The sequence below is a fragment of the Solanum stenotomum genome, chromosome 7 (assembly GCF_019186545.1).
Source record: "Solanum stenotomum isolate F172 chromosome 7, ASM1918654v1, whole genome shotgun sequence".
Taxonomy (NCBI): Eukaryota; Viridiplantae; Streptophyta; class Magnoliopsida; order Solanales; family Solanaceae; genus Solanum; species Solanum stenotomum.
This window is the reverse complement of record NC_064288.1, coordinates 60,689,658-60,709,081: the sequence shown is the minus strand read 5'-3', so window position 1 is coordinate 60,709,081 and position 19,424 is coordinate 60,689,658. Positions and strand designations below refer to the sequence as shown.

Here is a 19,424-nt window from a genome sequence, read left to right as displayed (position 1 = left end):
TGACAAAATTGATTAGAATAAATAAATTTATACCAATATTTGATTCACTTTATATCTCTCCAATAAAATGAAGATATATTTTTGTTGCACATTAACAAAAAAACTCATAACTTAATTGAACTAATTACACTAAAGCACAATATTATCCAATCATTTTCATGAGATCAAAACTAAACTTTATTTGTGTTAAACGATCTCTAGTCATGGAATATATAATGTGCTCATTTTAAAACCTTTTAAATCCTTCATAAATTTTAATACAATTTCCATTGTCTTAATAGACATGACAACTATTCATTACACTTGTATCAAGTTTTTCAATATATTATAAGAACTATATCTTAAAACAATTGCATTCACCACAAAAAACATTTTCATGTAATAATATCAGGACTTACTAATCAACTTTTTATTTTACCTTTAACATAAGAATTTATATGTGCATTTCTCTAATATTATACTTCGAGTTCTTTGGATTATAGGTCCAATTTTTACTAAAATAAAATATACTTGAATCACATTTTTTTTTTGAACAATCATTTATCTATCCATATTTTTAACAAATTTAAATTGAATTCTAAAATTAAACTCTGAAATAACTTGTTCTTAAACTAAACGAGCCCTTAACTTATAAGCTATTTTTAATAAGTCAATTCAAACGCCTATTTATAAAGTTAAAAATATGAAAAATAAAACACACCACAAACTTAAAAAGAATCAAATATAATTTTGACACTCCTTAATTCTACCTAATTCCGCCTCGATATCCCTGACACAAACACTATTTTTAGACTATATAAAGCCTTTTATTAAAATCTATAATAAGGATTTAACTACTAATCACTTCCATTAACAACCCTAACTCCTAAATTACCATATCAAGAGAGGTTTTTGAACTAAAACCAAAGAATTTTTTAATTTTTAACCTACAAAGAGGCCTTTTCACCTCCATTGTTAGCACTAGAAGAAAACTAGGAGAAGTGTCCCAAAAAAAACCCATTCTTTTTTTTTTCCTTTTTTCCTTTTTTTCCGTTTATTTTCTCTCTCTGTGTAGCTGTTTTTTTCTATATGATATACTAAATCTATACTCTTCTTATGTGACCGCTAATCTGTTGAAATTATTGGAAAAAATCTTTGTTTTTTTCATCCATAGTTTCAGGTAAGAATACCCTTTTATTGAACTTGTTTGTTCTTGTGTTTTTTGTTTAAAAAAAACTTGAACTTGGATGTGTGTATCTAGGCTTGTTATATGAAAATTTGAGAAAAAGAAACGATTTTTAGGATACCCTTTTGAGTTTCAATCTTATTGATATGAAGATTGAAGGTACCCATCAAGAAGAGGAAGGAATAAGACAATTTTTAGTTGTTTTGTTTGTTGTTTAGTTATTGGAGTTTTGTGAATGGTATGCTTTTTTGGGTATTTTGGGTTTTGATGGTGAAGAGTTTGAGTTATGAAATTTGTGAGATGGATGGGTTATTAGGCTTGCTGTTTTTGAATGTGGTTGTGTTTAATCTAATAGCTAGGTTTTGGTTTTGGTGCTGTTTAGTTTATTGATTAAGATATGTTTAGTTGATTTTGTCTTATAGTAATGAGTTTTCGTTTATCAGATGGAATTGTTTTTACTAGACTGCAATCTTGTCTTGTTTTTCCCTTCAATGCGATGTATAGCTTTTTCAACTTGCTATCTTGTATGAGCTCGTTCACATTGTTGGTTCCAAGCCTTGATGAAGGAGGAGGGGGTTGCCGAGGGTCAATTTGTAAACAACCTCTCTACCCCGTAAAGGTTGGGGTAAGGCTGTGTACATCTTACTGTCCCCGTCTAAGTTGCGCGGACTCTTCACTTCCAACGACGTACCAGTGTCAGATTCTCCAAAAAGTATTTTTGGAGAACCCGACACGCACCCGTTGACATGTTTGAAGAGTCCGAGCAACATAGGTCCCCGTACCTACTTGTGGGATTATGCTGGGTTTGCTGTTGTTGCGACATCTAGTTTTTGGTTTCTTTGCCATTTTAGTCTATTAATGTGAACTCAATGATTGTGTCTTGTGCTTCTGTCATGTATTTGTCTAAGTGATTGATCTTTGAGAAGTAGGTTTTAACAAGTGAAGTTAGGACAAGGTTAGATGTGGAGCCTATGGAATATTGTAACAAGTTTTTCATATATTAGCGTATTGTATTGAGGGTCTATGATCTTTTCTGGATTTGATTGTAGGGAATAATGGTGAAAAAGGCTAAAAGAAAGGCTAGAGGTGGTGCGAAGGAGAGGCAGAATCACGTGGCATCTCCAAATCCCATCGCTCAACAAGACACTCAAAACGTTAATGCACCTGAGGATGGAGTTACAGCTGTGAATGAGAAAAAGGCATGCCGCCATATTGATAAGGGTATTGATGTGGAGAAAGTCTCTGCTAAACTTGGCTCTTCAGGACCTGTTAGGTGTGAAGATTGCAGGGAAGGAGCAGATAATCGACGGGCTGCTAAAGGAAAAGGTAAACATGGAAAAAAGAAGGGAGGTGGAGAATCAAAGTCGGCGTCTAAAGCCATTTGGGTCTGTTTAGAATGTGGTCATTTTTCGTGCGGAGGTGCTGGATTTCCTACTACTCCTCAGAGCCATGCAGTTCGGCATGCAAGACAGTACCACCACCACTTGGCTGTACAATTTGAAAATCCTCAGTTGCGATGGTGTTTCCCATGTGATAGACTAATTCCTGCTGAAAAGGTAGAGCATGACACTGAACAAAAAGATGTATTTCAGGACATTGCCAAGATGATTAAAGGGCGGCCATCTGAAGGGCCTAGTCTTGATGCTGAGGATGTTTGGTTTGGGAGGGGGAGTATCACAAGCGGGATCAAGTCAGAGGCTAGTCTTGACATTGGTGCCTACGGGAAAAGTGGCTACATTGTTAGGGGATTGCATAATTTAGGGAACACTTGCTTTTTCAATTCAATAATTCAAAACCTACTAGCAGTGAATAGATTACGGGTTTACTTTCTTGAACTGGACGAATGTGATGGTCCTCTTGCTGCTGCTTTTAAAAAGCTCTTTACTGAGACAAGTATTGGGGATGCCTCAAGAAGTGCTATAAATCCAAAATCCTTTTTTGGTTCTCTGTGTGCAAAGGCTCCACAGTTTAGGGGATATCAGCAGCACGACAGTCACGAGTTGCTTCATTGTTTGCTTGACGGTTTGGGTACCGAAGAATTGACTGCCAGAAAGAAACTCAAGTCTTCTCAGGATCATGGCAAGTCTCCTACTTATGTCGATGCTATCTTTGGGGGTCGTCTCTCTAGTACTGTTACTTGTCTGGAGTGTGGACACTCTTCATTAGTCTATGAGCCATTCTTGGATCTCTCATTACCGGTTCCCACTAAGAAGACTCCGTCTAAAAAAGCTCAACTAGTTTCCCGTGTGAAGAAGGCAAAACATGCTCCAAAGAGAAGTGGAAGAGTGCGCCCCAAAATTAACAGAGATGCAGCTTCTCTTAATTCTCAAAGTGCTCAAGAAAGCGGTAGCAAGTCGTTCTGCCAGGTACAGTCTAGTGCGCCCATAGCTGAGGGAATGGAAGTTCCTTCTGATTGTGCATTAGTAGATTCTCTTGATGCTAGTTCTATGGCTGATGATATGGGCTTAACTTCACATAATATATATTCCTCTTTGAAGTCTAATAATGAGAAAAATGTCGACAATGTTACTGGGCGGCCGACTTCAGAGGACAATTTTTCATGGTTGGATTATCTTGATCAAGATGTCCTGCCTAATGGTAATGAACAAAATGACGATGGAGTTACTGGACAGTCGACTTCAATGGACAATTTTACATGTTCGGAGTATCTTGATCAAGATATTATGCCTAAGGGTGATGACGTCGCATCACAAGCTGATATTCTGTCTAATCAGGGTTGTGCAGCTGAAAACATTGTTCAACCTAATGTGTCCTTGCAAAATGATCTGAATGCTCCTAGTGACAGTAAATTGACATTTGGTGAGGAAGCTTGTTCTCCAGATGATTTAAGGCGCTTGGATGATCAAGGACAATCTAAGTCACCAGACTGCAATATAGCTTCTCAATTTGGTGAAGAAGTAGAAGTTAAAGATTGGAATGCTAGAGAAGTTGAGCATAACTCAGCATCAAGCAGCCGGTTCCTCTCAGTGGATTCAAATCTTGATTCATCAGCAAGGCTCGAGGAAGTTGAAGCCCCATTACAGGTAAAAGATTCAGAAATTCTGTTGCTTCCATATAAAGAAGAAACCTCAACTACCAATGATGTACTAAAAGGAGAAAGCGAGGTGTCCCCAGATGCTGCTGGCTGTGAACAAGATATTTTGGACTTTGATGGTTTTGGTGGCCTGTTTAATGAACCTGAGCCGGTTGCAGGGCCGGCTGAAAAGCCTTTACTAAGTGGTGCTGCTTCTATGGCAAATGGATTCGGAGAAGCTAGTTCTGCTATTGGAAATAGCTCTGAATCTGATCCAGATGAGGTTGATAGTACTGATGCTCCAGTGTCAGTGGAGAGTTGTTTGGCTTGTTTCACAAAGCCTGAGCTTCTATCTAAAACAGAACATGCTTGGCAATGTGAAAACTGTGCAAAACTTCTACGAGAACAGAGGATGAGATTGAAGAAGAAATTGCTGAAACCTGAATCAGGGGATCTGGGGAATGCGCCAGAGGATAGTAATTCAAGGGAAATTGATCAGAGAGCCACTGATGGAAGTCCCGGTAAAGGTTTGTCAGATGCTTTTGATGGCAGGTTGGTGTACCAAAATGGAACAAATGGTTACTCGAACTGCATGCCAGAAACTAGCCACGGAGCTGACGAAGATCCAGCCTCTCACCCATCAGAAGGTGGGGTACTTTCAAGTCAGGATGAAGCTTGTAGTCTAGTAAATTGCGATAGTCAGAACAATGGAGTTCAGTTGGATGAACGTTCTGCTAATTATGAATCTGGTGAAAGTGAGAACGAGACAGACTCTAAAGGTGTCAAAGTGGAAAGAGATGCAACTAAAAGGATACTCATTGATAAAGCCCCTCCTATTTTGACAATTCATCTAAAGAGGTTCAGCCAAGATGCTCGCGGACGCTTAAGTAAGCTGAGTGGCCACGTGAATTTCAGAGATACTATTGATCTCACAACCTTTGTTGATCCCAGGTGTGTTAATTTTCCTTCATTTGGAAGATCAGTTAAAATCGGAACTTTTGCCTTTGCCTTCTTCACTAAATTGAGATTCAAGCAATTTTCTTTATCTTGTAATGAAAACCTGCATTTGTGTCAAATCTATGAGATCCGTGCCACTTAAGTGGCCTCTTTAAACATAATAAACTTTTGGAAGATGAGAATGAATGTGGAAATGTGATACTGTCACCCTCCAGTTGGAGAAAGCTTGACCTTAGACTAAAGAATTAACTACCATACAGAGACTATGGAGGAACACAGTTGCTACTTTCTTCTCTGTCCAAAGGTTATTCATTATGGTAAAGAACAAAAGAAGCAGGAGTGTGAGTCATTAAATTTTCGAGCTTATTAAATAAAATAATCCATCAGAGGTTTCCAGTAACTTCAGCATGCAATGGTGAGGTAGAATAGTCTTGTAGCCTAAATGATGTTTCTTTGTCAAATGTGTGGATGCATACATATTTATGTTTTACAAATATTTGGTTTTGGTGTGCACGTAATGAGTTGGTGCTTTAGTTAATAAATTATCACAATTATTTATATTTTAGAATGTTAACAATTATGTCTCAGCATCTGAAATTCCAAATTAATCATGACTTTCTCATCTTGTCACATTACATTCTTCTTTTATATATGGTCCTGAATTCCATTTTTAAGGGTCATCAGTTTTTTGCTTCAGAGGTTAGATGATAGTTGTCCTTTCGACAACATGATTCCTATATGGCATATAACTGAGGATGAGCGAGAACACACTCATAGGATGGGATGGCAATTCGCTAGATACAACAGCTCATATTCTATTCTATTCTATTATATTGTGGAGATTTGTTGGCAAATGTACTAAAAAAAAAAGTGTGGCAGAATCGAATGTCCATTTCAATCCCTTGATGGACCATAGTTTGGGTTTACGGACAGTTAGACTTGTACCTTCAAGACTGTCCTTAGAGGTGCTTTACTTAAGCTGAGCGTCTTTGGGGAACAACCTCTCTACCTGCACAAGGTAGGGGTAAGGTCTGCATACACACCACCGGGTATGCTGTTGTTGTTTGGGTTTCTTGATTTTAGCGAACCATAGTTTGGGTTTAGGGAACAGTTAGATTTGTACCTTCAAGATTGTCCTCAATGCCTTGAATTCACCTTTCCTTGTGCCTTTTTAGGATCATTATTATAATCAATTGTTGTAAGGATCCGAGTCCTTTGCTCGACATTAGATTAACTCTGCTCTACCAAACTGGGTGCTGTCATAGTAGTGTTATCAAAAGCAAAAGGGGCATAAAGCTCTAAGGTGCATTGGGGCTTTAACCGCAAATAAAGTGTGGGCTTTAGTGAAGAAAGGCACAATGGGAGAAAAAAATACAAATATATACTTTTAGTCCTAGACTAATAAATATGCATGAATGACAAACACAAAAGCATGAACAAAGAAGTTGAATTTTTTTAATGATAAAGTGAAATATCAATCGTTTAGTGTCGCCTCTTTAGAAGAGGTTCATTGGCAAGTAAAAAAGTATGCCTTAGAATCTCGATGACGACCCTGAACTGAAGCGCACATTATGCAAGGAAAAGTGCTCAACATGTTTTGAGCCTCGCTTCAGAGCTTAAGCGTGCTTTTAACAACACCGTGGCAAAGTTAAAATTAACCTCAGTTTCTTTAGTGACCTTCATGAGCAGGGGATAGCAGTGCGAGTTCTTTGAGTTTTATATCTTTTTTTCTAGGACTGTCAGTTTCATGATGAAGCTGTTGTTCTGATTGGTATGTGGATACTTCAGTTCTCAATAAGTAATTCACTGACTTTAGGTTCGCCAAAAACAGTTGCAAAGGATGTAATAATTGGCGGATCTGTGAGCATTTAGTCTAAGTAGGATGTGAACTCTTTATTCTTTAAAAATGTGTGTTCGGTTTATTGCTAATTACATATTGGACTTGGGACATCTATTATTGAAGTAAAACCTATTCAAAAGAAAATGTTGAATTTGTCTATTAAAGAGAAGTTGATTGACATCCGTAGAATTGATGATTGTAAATAAACTAGATTTGTTCTGCAAAACCAGTAAAGAAAGAGAATACATTTGAAACCAAGTAGAGTGGACTCATTTAGACGCCTGTAAACTGCTTATTATCTCAAGACCAAGTAGGTGTCTTTACTTATTTTGGACTTCTCGAGTTTTGTTTGTTCATTTACTGTCTTGAAGCTTCGATTTCAAAATGTCAGTTTGCACTTCTAGTACCTCAACAATTCAAGTCTCTTTTCGCAAAATGGTATCTGTACTTCACTTGTCTGATGATGAAATGATGTAAACTGCAGGTGCCTGCAGAGAGAGGTTTACAAATACCGGCTTGTAGGTGTCGTGGAACATTCAGGGACTATGAGAGGAGGTCACTATGTTGCATATGTTAGAGGAGGCCCAAAGATTGGTGGGAAAGAGAAGGACGCGGAAGATTATGTGTGGTATTATGCCAGTGATGCCTACGTACGAGAGGTCCCATTGGAAGAAGTTCTTCGGAGTGAAGCCTATATTTTGTTCTACGAAGAAATTTGATACGAATTTCTTTGCAATTTTTTGAAATGATCGGGGTTGAGCTGATCACCCTACGTATTCGCGTGTGAGAAACAAATACATATATACACAAAGAGAAAGGGGTTTTCTGGAGGGGTAAATTGTGAGTTGTATTATTACAATCATAGAGTATTAACACCCATTTTTTTGTTATTTTAAATTTCAATGTGCCATCACTTAAAAGATGTACATGTTGAGAAAGTGTAATTCTTTGTTTTATTTATGGAAGCAATCCTTATTTACTAAATCTCTTTTTCTTATTTCTTACAAAATGTTTTTCATAATGCACATGTGAGTATGTTTTGGCATTTTGAGTACAAGATTTGGCATGATGACCTTGTTTTTGATCATTGATTTCGAGTGAAACGCGTGGGAGACTGTTATTGATATCACTAGACTATAAGCTTTGACAATATTGGTATCGCAAAACTATAAGCTTTGAGAGTATTGGTATTACTTTATTTGTTTGTTTTTTCCGACTTAGGATTGGTGGGTGTTGGAGGATGGTTGTTTCCGGTTAAAAGAGTAATGTAAGATAGTTATTCTAAATGGCCAAAATAAATCTCAACGTTTGATCAATGGCGAATCTAGAAATTTTCTTCTGTATATGAAATGTGTTTAACTGACCATCCGTTCAAAGTTTGATATATAGATGATGTAATAAACTTAAAGTTTGATATACATATGATGTATATAAACTTTCAAGTACAGAATCTTTTCAAGATTCTAATTTTACTGTTTTGATACTTTTAAGGGTCGTTCGGTATGTGGGATAAAAATGATATGCTCGAGATAAAATGTAAAACTATTTTGTTTTGACTATGGGTATTAAGTAGTCTCGGAATTTATATTAAAATGATGGGATTAACTATCCCATACAAAAAGTGAGTTGATCTCATGAGATATCTTTGTCTATTCCATTCCGTTTTACACGTTAAACATGGATAGTTAACTTTATATATTTATTAATTTGACATAAACATCGAATACAAATAAATATTTATTTATTGTACTTTGTGGTTACTTTGGTAAGTTCCAAGACAGCCAAACTGAAATTAAGGAAAATTAAAGAATGTTTAAACCCATAACAAAGACATCCATCAAGGTTAAAATATACACAAGAACAAAGAAAAAGCAAACCCACAAAAAGAACAAAACAAAAGAAAAAGGAAACAAACTAAAAGAACACATAAAAAAATAAAAAGAGTAACCAACCATCTTCTTGTAACTAATTCCTTTCTTGCTTTATGTATATTTTTTAGTTAAAATTTAATGATTTGATTAATTTAAATTTATATCGCGTAAAACTTCCTCAAACTTCAAACTTTTAATTAATAAAAGAAAAAAATCCATTTGTTTTTTTTCTGTTTCTTATTGAACTGAAGGTTGTTGAGAATATAATTAATCAATAAAAGTGTGTTCTCTCTAACAGCTTAAGTTTTTAGATGAGATACACTTCAACATAGTATCAGAGCAGACAGAGGTTCTGAATCGAATCTCAAGGCCACCCATTCCATGTGAAAAAATAAATCAGGTCAATCAGGTCCGCACGTGAGGGGCGTAAATTTTAAATACTGAAATCACCTTCACTTACAGCCCCACTCCCCTTTATCAACTAATATCTGCACGTGAGGGGCGTAAATTTTAAATATTGAAATCACCTCCACTTATAGCCTCCACTCCCCTTTATCAACTAATAACCGCACGTGAGGGGCGTAAATTTTAAATACTGAAATCACCTCCACTTACACCCCCCCCCCCTTCCCTTTATCAACTAATATGAAACAAATGAAGTATCTATACTAATCGTGAACTCAATCATTATTAGTTTTAATGTAAACATATTTTAAAAATTGATAAACTTTAAATACTGAATCCGTCTCCACGTAATTCCCTCATACTCCACTTGTTGTCCTTTTGTCTACACTATACCACAACAAATTCAATTATTATTACTACATCTTACACTATAAAAAACTCGTAAACTTTAAATACTGATATCATCTCGACTTAACCCCCCTCCCCCAACCCCAACCCCATCTCCATACTCCACTTGTGGTCCTTTTGTCTACACTATACCATAACACTCCTCTCTTTTTCCCTTTAACCAAAACAAAAAAAAAAACCCAACTTGTCACTCTCAAATTTCCAACTCTCAAACCCCACAAACCAAAAAAGAAAAAGGAACAAAACCCCATATAATTTCTTGATCTTTTTCCCCCCTTCAAAATCCATGGCAAAACCACCAACATTTCACTTTTTATTTCTTGTAATAATATTATTACATTTTTCAATTTTAAACCATGTTAAAGCAACATGGTGTGTAGCAAGAAGTGATGCAAGTGAACAATCTTTACAAAATGCTTTAGATTATGCTTGTTTTTCTGGTGCTGATTGTGCACCAATTTTAGAAAATGGACTTTGTTATCTTCCTAATACTATTCAAGCTCATGCTTCTTATGCATTTAATGGATTTTATCAAAGAATGAATAGAGCACCTGGTTCTTGTGATTTTGCTGGCACTGCTACCATTGCTAAAACTGATCCAAGTAAATCATTTTTTTCATTAACTTTCTTTGTTATGTTACTTTTTCCTTACTCGGTGTTTTGTATCTGTATTGGAGTCTGACTGTGGGCGCAATGCCTAGAGATAGTCATAGTTTGAATTCGAGACTTCTGGTTAAGGTGGAGGTGAATGACATACCATCACTACATTAGTTTTACACACTACTACTCGATGTTTTATATTCGTATTGGAGTCTTGATTATAGGGTCCAATAAGATTCTTTTTTATATTTAGAATTTGAACTCGAGACTTCTGGTTATGAATGCATTGATTGATATTCCAACCTTATTATTTTATTTCTTTTGCCCTCCGTAGGAACTCCCACCCTTTTTGTTCTCTTGGTAATTCGAACTCGCAACATTCAGATTGAAAGCGAGGGATGCTTACCATCTGAGCAAATCCCTCTCGTCCTTTATTATTGTTTTTGAGTGTAAAAAAAAAAAGTTTTTTTTTTATTATGAATTTTTTTGAATTATTTACTATTATTATGATAGTATTGAGTTATAGTTAAAAAAAAAAATTGGTGTAAATTTGGATTAGTGGATTTTGAATGCTAGTTGATTATTTTAGAAATAATAAAGTGTTTTTTTTATGTAGTTTATTGAATATGTAAATTTTATTTTTTTTACTCTGAACTACGATTATACATAAAAGTTTATTTGTTGAGTATTGATTAAGTTTTTTTTATTTATTTATTAATTTTTGTGTGTATAATGTAGGTTATGGATCTTGTGTTTATCCAGCATCTTCAAGGTATGAGCTTTTTTTTAACTTTAATTTCTCACATTACTTTTCCTTTTTTTTCTTTTGATGTATGATAATTCTTGATATTTTTCTAGTTCTTTCTTGGTTGTCGGTTGTCCATTATTTTTTTTTTCAAAATAATAATAATTTTTGAAAGTTGTTTTAATAATAGTTAAACAAAAAAGTGTTGAGAGAATTTTGTAGACAATAAAGATGTCAAAAAACATTTGTTAGGTTATTATATTTGTTTGCAGATTGTGTTTGTTCTTTTAACTTTGGCTACCAAAAGAATGTTGGATATATTCTTTAAACAAAATTAAAGTTTAGTATAGTTAAATAATAGTTAGGAGCTTAAAATATTAATTTGATGTAAATATCGAAATACATTTTCTTTTTAATGGTGTTTTGAAATTATTATTGTGTACGTTAAAAGTAATGTGTAATGTCATAGAGTCTGAGAAAGGCTGCAAAAGTCAGCTATAGGAAATAGTCATCTCGAACAGTTTTAATTTTGACAATACAATGTTTGGACGAACTGGGAACCTAAATAAGCCACAAAAATATAAAAGTGACTAAAATAAGTCATTAATTTAGGAAGTAACTAAAATAGGCTTAGTGAAAGAAAAAATTTCATTTTATCTAATATTCTAAACGTTTTTCGTTAGTTTCATAATGTGTATATTTTAATATATAACGGAATTATTTTCTACACTTTATAAAATTGAACTATTTCTTACACTTTATAAAGTGAAACTTTTTCTTAAACTTTATAAAGTGGAACTTTTTCTTACACTTTATAAAGTGAAACTTTTTATTACACTTTTTATAAAGTGGATGGACATTGACCGATAAAGGAGAACGTTGTTGACTAGTCTTAGACTCCTTCCTATCATAGATTTCAACTATTGTTAACTTGATTTGATCTATGTAGTCATCTGGAACCCTCAAAAAGTCGGTCAACGATTCGTCATTATAAATAATCCACTCTCCAAAATTTACTTGTCCTTGTGATAAAAATGAAGTAGGATATTTTACGACTATAATCAAATTATAAACAGTACTGTTTATACCCTTTCTTTTATAAATTGATGAAAGAAATTTATGATATCGGACATTAATTGAATATTTAGCATTGTGTTTGGGAGGACAATTATAATAAACGGTATTTCCATCATGTATAATTTCGCCATCCCAATAAATCAAAACTCTAACTTTTGGTTTAGAAGACATTTTTTTTTTTTGAGATTGAAATGAACAAATATAGAAAGTATGTTGTAGGTGCTACCAGTTAATGTTTGAACGTCCTCCTTAAATAGAGATTGGAAGATTTTTCAAAATAAAAATACATAGTGTAATAATTTTTTTCGTTTTTATGATATGTCAAATCAATATAATTGTATGACAAACATTGCAAAAGAGATAAAACGTGAAAATATTCCTCTTTGTAAAGTGGAATTTTCTCTTCCACTTTGTAAAGTGTAAGATTTTCTTCCACTTTATAAAGTGTAAGAAAAAGTTCCACTTTATAAAGTGTAAGAAATAGTTCCATTTTATAAAGTGTAGAAAATAATTTCGTTATATATTAAAATATACATGTTATGAGACTAACAAAAAACGTTTAGAATATTAGATAAAGTGGAATTTTTTTTTCCACTAAGCCTATTTTAATTACTTCCTAAAGTAGTGACTTATTTTGGTCACTTTTATGTTTTTGTGGCTTATTTAGGTTCCCAGTCCTGTTTGGACTCTTCAAAAGTGTTGTTGTATATTTGTATTCATGTCGGATACTTCAAATGTTTCCTGAGGGTCCGACAATATTTTTGAAAAGTCTGAGTAACTATGAATCACATTAGTTACGTTGGATATTGCCACATAGATTTGTGTTGCATACCAATGCATCACGATTCACGACCAACAGAACATTATAAGGTGAGAATTCAAGTAGTCAATCAACCAGAAATTATTGATCAATTAAACGACTTTAATGAAATTCACTTGTTAGTGGCTTGTGATACACAAAATATATTGTATTGAACTTAATTTATTTTCAGCACTGCTGGTGGCTCTACTATTACTACTACTCCGAGCACCCCCGGTGGTGGTACTGGAGGGACAACCACCACGACACCAATTCGATATCCACCACCACCACCGGAGACTGCACTTCCTTTGAATAGTAACGGAGGAACGACACCGCGCGGTGGACCGGGGATTCCAGACTCAGAGACATCTAATGCTTCTAACAAGTATTCAAATTTGGTTCATGTTGCATTTTTTATGCTTCTATTACTTCATGTTTTTCAACTATTGTAGTTATAGCCATTCATGTTTAGAAATATAGCCATACTTTTGCTAGTAGTTTAAGGCTAGGACATTACAATTTTGGTTAGAAAATGAAAGCTATTATGAAAACTTTAACCCTTTGGGAGTAACATTCTGGTTTTTTTAATGGCAAGAGCGCAACACGTGATGGGTCAGTTAGATGCACATCACGAGTTTAACCTTTTGTTATAGATAAAAATGTTGGTATTTGACTGAAAATGACAAAATGGTGGGCCCATTATATATTGGTCGTACGCCACTTACACTCAGGGATTTTTTGGTTATGTTGGATTAATTTGCATGTACCTTGATGTTACTCCTATCAACATAATATAAGGTAACGTTTCAAAAGTGCTAAATCGCTAAATATAGAGAATTTGTGTGCACATCTTTTAATTCCGAGTAAATTGTGTGAGGTTATTTTATACTATCTTTTATATAGTGAATTTCTCATATGCTTTTATAGACGTAAGTTGATTGCTCGTCCCATGTTAAATGGTTGTCTCTTTTGATCTAACTTATTTGTTTTTTTACTCATGGCCTTTCGAGATTTATTTTGTTAGCTTTTGCATAACACCTAATTATTTCGATCCCAACAAATGTACCCATAATTTTTATTTGTTTTATTGCTTATGACTCATAAACTGCAAATTGATACATTGTCTCTAATCATGTTTGCCTTTGTCTCCCATCATCTGCTTCTGTTAAGATTTTTTTAAAAAATAATTAAAAATAAAAAAATGAGTTAAATAATAAATAAATTTCAGAAAATATGAAATTCAACCAAATTGATGCATATGAATTGCACAAAAACTTTATGTTGGATATGAAATTAAAAAAAAATCTTTTTAAAGAATGTATGGAGTCATTTAGTTGCTAATTAGGAAGAGAACTTTTCATGTATTAAAATGTATAGCATAGCTAATATCATGTTTGGAGCATTTTAGTTGTTTCGTATAAAATTCAGCACACCAAATACGATGTTTGTTATCATTTTACAACCCCACATAAAAAAAATTAGTTTTAAATCAATTTACCTATTATTTTATCCAAAATAAAAAATGAAATAACTAAATCCTGCATAATACCTGCATAACTCTAACCAACAACTAAACAACACCTAACTAATTAATAAAATGAAGAGGGAATGAGTTTCCATTACCTTCATAACAAATTATATAAAAATTACGTATAAAATTCAAATATACAACAAATGTGGAGTTTCTTAATTGAATCAACATTTTTTTATGTACTAAAAAATATTAGTGTTATCAAATACTATGATTGTGAATCAAAATTTCCAAAAAGTGGAATTTTTTTTCTCTACCTATTCCTTTTTCCCCAGCTAATTGGGGTTAGATTAATTTTTTTATCCAATCAAATTTGTAATTTTGTACTAACCAGGGCTTAATTACCTTTGGTTTAATAGGACATTTCTCTGGTTGTCTGACTATGTAAATTATATCTCCAGCTTTATTGTACATATCTTGGTTCCTATGCCATGTCCATAGAGCATGTGTCTCATTTTTCACCTGCAAAAATATTAACCAAAAAATTATAAAATGCAAGAACTAGAACGGGACGCGAGGTGGTTGTTGCTCAAGCAATTGTGGAAGTAGACTCAGTGAAAAAGTCGTGTGTATCAAAGAAATGGAAGGGCTCTATCTCTCTATCTTGAAAGTCGAACCTATGCATACCAGGACGAATAACTTGAACAATCTAGAAAATGAGTCTTCAAAACTCCTTTTTTTTGTAACCAGAAATCCCCAAGGGTAAGGTGGTACGCCCCTGTACCCTTCTTTACTCAAATACCAAGCTTTTTGATCACCTAGATAGGATTCAAACTCGTGACATATTCCTAACCACTAGACCAAAGTCGTGTGAGCACATTATTTTGGTTTATAGGCATTTGACAATTGTCAAACGGTCTATAAATGAGTTCTCCAAATGATCTTGTGCTACAAAACATAGTCAAACTCAGTATCGAGGTGTGTTTTAATACAAACGGAGTGATAGTTGAGGTATGAAACTTGTTAAAAAGTGATAGTTTAGGTTTTGACCATTAACTAGAAATTTTATGGTGAAAGAGATGTATATTTACCTCGAGTATTCCATGGCCGAAGCTACTTTCTCTATATGCACTATATTCAGGTTGTTGATCCCAGCAGAAGTTGCCGGCTGCTGGACCTGATGTAAAATTATAGGCACAGAATCCACCCATAAATTTGTCCGGTGTGCTAGCTGGATCAGGACATTTTCCTGGCTCATCAGCATGTTCTATCGCCATCTTCTCGCGGTTTCCACCATCACCGACAGTTATATGGACTGGACCGCAAGGATCCAGTGTGTAGTTATAGACTCTGTTGGACCTTTCATAGGCATGAACCTGTAGATTTCTTCACTTCATCAGTATCCGAGATCTATGTTATTGTGCTGCACCTAGAAGGGTACAAAGTAGTTTATGTGCTCTTTGATATCGGTATATTAGTGTTGTACTTACATGTCCGTTGAAGACTAAATCGACACCATACTCGTACAACAACTCCTCCATCGCTACCTTCATACATTCAGCTTCTCGATAGTGTGCTGTGTAAGTAGAGTACCAAGGTGGATGCCAAGTGGCAACTAGCCATGGAGTAATTGTCCTATCAACGTTAGCCAGGTCCTTCTCCAACCACTTGTATTGATCATCTGTAATCATAAGCTTAGAGAATCATGACACTTCACGAAATTTAGCAGAATGGCAAAGAAGTGAAAACACGATAGATTCCAGCTGGTCGATGATTCAAGATAATTTGTCGAAGTTGACTACAAGCATAACAAAGGGGAAATAGTAACAGAATTGAAGAAAAGGTTGAGTTTGTAGTTTACCTGATTTATTATAGGCGACATATCCCCCAAGCATGATGAAGTGTATGCCTCCCGCATTAAAAGAATAGTATAACGGGGATGATGATCCACTTTCTTTTGATGGGAAAGCAAAGCGAGAACGATATGCTGCAAATGTCTGATTTTCAGCTTGTTCTTCTATCTCATGGTTCCCCTCCAACACCATGATGGGAATTTTGGACACCAATGGCTGCATATATCTATCGTGACAATGTCAGAAACAGAAGCACCAATTAAACTAGTGAAGTATACATGTTTTTATGCTCTGATGGAAATCAAAAACTGGTCGTTTATGAAGAATAGTTAGGGATTATCTCTGTTAAATACTAAATTCTCAGTACAAAAGTTGAACTATCCATTTTGTTCTATGGTAATGAATCCCGTATTTATTATTTTACTCGAGATGCATAAAGAAAAATTTTGAATGGGCAAAAACGATTTCAAGTTCTCACCTTCCCCAATAGTCCCACCGAGGTTGATATGTCTCATGTATTGGAGTGTCGGGAAATGAGCATGAATAGCAATCTGAACCAGTTCCATTAGTGAGATACAAGTTAGCATAAGTAACATCTCCCACTAATAGAACAAGATCTGGATTGTTTCCTGTCAAATGGCTAATCGTAGAAGTTGTATTGTATGTAAGACCAAGGTCCCCTACAATTGCTATTCTCTTCGGATAACTCTTTGGAGACGAAATAGGCATGGTCTTGAAATGATAGATAGTACTCATAGCTGGTATAGAAGGATCTCCACATAGATAATAGTATAATGTGTCCGGTTTCAATCCTGCAGCAGGAAAAATTGCACCAAATGACTAAATCAAACATGAGAAACCAATCATTACATGGGAGACTTGCTTTCAGAAATTATTACAATGGTCCAAGCCTAGTTAGTACCAGCTCTATGAATTCTCGGTGACAATATTACTTCATTTAAACTCATCTCAGGCCATGTAAAACATAAAAACAATAATTAAAAGTACGAATTCTTTATAATTTCTACTGATGTATAAATCCTCTCAAAGGTTAAAACAACTCCTAGAAAAACATAGGACAAGGCAGAGAGGAAGTGCTAACACGATCTGAAATTTGAGTAAGACTAACGAATGGTCTCTTTACACTCCTTCATAAGTAGCAAATTGGTAAACTCCAGTTGACAATCTCAGAAACTTTCTGCTGAATACCGAACATATCGCGCCATGGAAATTCAACTAGAACAGAGAAACAGATATTAAGTTTCAGCTAGCATACCTGTAAGTTGGACATGGTGTATAATACCAGAAGTGTAGTTCTGAAGTCCTTCAAATGGATAAAGTTGATTATAAATAACAGACTGGCCGATTGCTTTGCGTCTTAAGGAGGATTTATCTTTCCCATATTGAACAACACTACCAACTTTACTTGGATCCAATGGTTTAATATTGTCGCCAATTTGATATTCCCCTGCAAATACAGTAAAACACACATTCTTAAACTCCATCTCTGATCAAGGACGTTAAGGTTCTCTAACCAGTTAGCCAAAGCATATCTCATCTCACACAAATTAAAATTGTACAAACCAGTATCGAATATTTTTCTGTATTATATTTATGGCCAAACAGGAGCTCAAAGTTGCCATGACTAAAAAAGGAATAAAATGTTGAATCTTGTTTCCATTTTATCAACTCAAATTTGATGACAGATAATTGAATTCAACATATCTGAGATGGAAGATGTTAAGGCAAATATACGTCATTACAAACAATTTAAACTTAAAAGTTTAAGCTTAAATTGTCCAACAAAGAAGATCTTTTATACCCAGTACTGTGCTCATATCACTGTCAATTAAAAGTTGGACATGAGTTAAAAGCAAACAGTGTCTTGTAACTTCCATATTTATCAACTCAGATTTGTGAATAATAACTGAATTTAACATACATTTTATAGATAAGCATTGAGACATTACCACAAAAGACTCAAAAATATTCATTTCTTAAGAACTCTTGTGCCAACAAAACACCATACAGAATTGATACCAGCACTAATATTTCAAGCTAGAATTTATACTCAAACTAACAACAACAACATANCTCCTAAGTCCCACTGGATTCTCGGGAGCACGAACGAAGCTAGAACCCCATACAGGGTCAATAGAACCCAGTAGCTTTTGCTCAAACAGTGTATTTGTGTAAAGAAATCTATAAAACATATACAGCTATTAAGTTTTAAAAACCAGTTATTAACACTTGAAATCATCATTCTAAAATCCAGAACACATAAAGTTAAAATCCGCTCGGGAGAGAGGGTCATCTCCATAAAGTTGTAAAAGAAAAGAAAACATACTCCTAATAGCAATGGAAGTACAAGAGCCAACCAATAGCAACATAATTACATAACAATACTATAACAAAGTAATACGATAGTCGAAATACAACAAACAACATATAATAACACAAATGAAAGACAAGAAACTACAACAAAAACTACTATGGACCTACAACAAGATTCAAAATTCAAAATTCAAACTAAAAACATAAAAAAACGTAAATTTTTACCAGTAATCCAAGAAATCCAAACAGAGTCATAACTAGCAGAAAGGGAAACAGATATCTGCTCAGGTTCAAATCCTTCAACAGTCCTTTGAACTCTAGAATCAGTGTCTGGCAAATCTACAGCATGTCCCCTAAAACTTTGGTCCAAGGGAACAGTCACTGGCTTAAAAGGTCCATCAAGTGTAGTTAGAATTTGACCCTTATTAACCTCAACAAAGCTAACAAAAACCAAAAACCAAATCAAGATTGACCCCACAACCCCAAAATACTTCATAATCAATCAAGAATTTGCATGCCCCAAATAACCAAACACCAGGTTTAAAACTTCAAGAAACCAAAAGGGTTCACAGAAATATAGAAAAAGATTCAAACTTTATCACTATAACACCAATAAAATCAAAAGGGGTTATATAACTAATAGCTAAAAAATGATGAAACTATAGAATATGCTCTTAATATGCTCCAATTTTATTTATTTTTTTGAAGTTTTGAGACATATATATAATAAAAAATCATGGGGAGAAAAATGGAATTTGCTAGAAAAGGTGGGAAAATGAAAATTCTTGATTATTTTTTGTATTTTTGAATTGGAAAAAAAAAAAAGAGAAGGGTAGAGGTATTCCTCAATCACAGTTTTTTT

The 19,424-nt window shown here is 34.4% G+C and overlaps 3 protein-coding genes across 3 annotated transcripts; 2 read left to right on the top strand and 1 right to left on the bottom strand.

The window, feature by feature from the left end:
- The first annotated feature begins 1,011 nt into the window (after positions 1-1,011).
- On the top strand, positions 1,012-7,970 carry LOC125870374 (ubiquitin carboxyl-terminal hydrolase 2). Its single transcript, XM_049550791.1, has 3 exons — positions 1,012-1,159; positions 2,215-5,150; positions 7,481-7,970. Exons 2-3 carry the CDS (start codon positions 2,221-2,223, stop codon positions 7,713-7,715), a joined length of 3,165 nt encoding a protein of 1,054 aa, XP_049406748.1. The 5' UTR covers positions 1,012-1,159; positions 2,215-2,220; the 3' UTR covers positions 7,716-7,970.
- A 1,899-nt stretch (positions 7,971-9,869) lies between these two features.
- On the top strand, positions 9,870-13,444 carry LOC125870415 (PLASMODESMATA CALLOSE-BINDING PROTEIN 3). Its single transcript, XM_049550850.1, has 3 exons — positions 9,870-10,282; positions 11,019-11,052; positions 13,095-13,444. The coding sequence occupies exons 1-3, from the start codon at positions 9,967-9,969 to the stop codon at positions 13,354-13,356; spliced, it is 612 nt and encodes a 203-aa protein (XP_049406807.1). The 5' UTR covers positions 9,870-9,966; the 3' UTR covers positions 13,357-13,444.
- Positions 13,445-14,704: 1,260 nt separating this feature from the next.
- Positions 14,705-19,234, bottom strand: LOC125870385 (purple acid phosphatase 15). Its single transcript, XM_049550808.1, has 7 exons — positions 18,788-19,234; positions 17,505-17,696; positions 16,707-17,040; positions 16,237-16,454; positions 15,866-16,056; positions 15,467-15,751; positions 14,705-14,897 (listed from the first exon to the last, which is right to left on the bottom strand). Exons 1-7 carry the CDS (start codon positions 19,056-19,058, stop codon positions 14,721-14,723), a joined length of 1,668 nt encoding a protein of 555 aa, XP_049406765.1. The 5' UTR covers positions 19,059-19,234; the 3' UTR covers positions 14,705-14,720.
- Between the last annotated feature and the right edge of the window lie 190 nt (positions 19,235-19,424).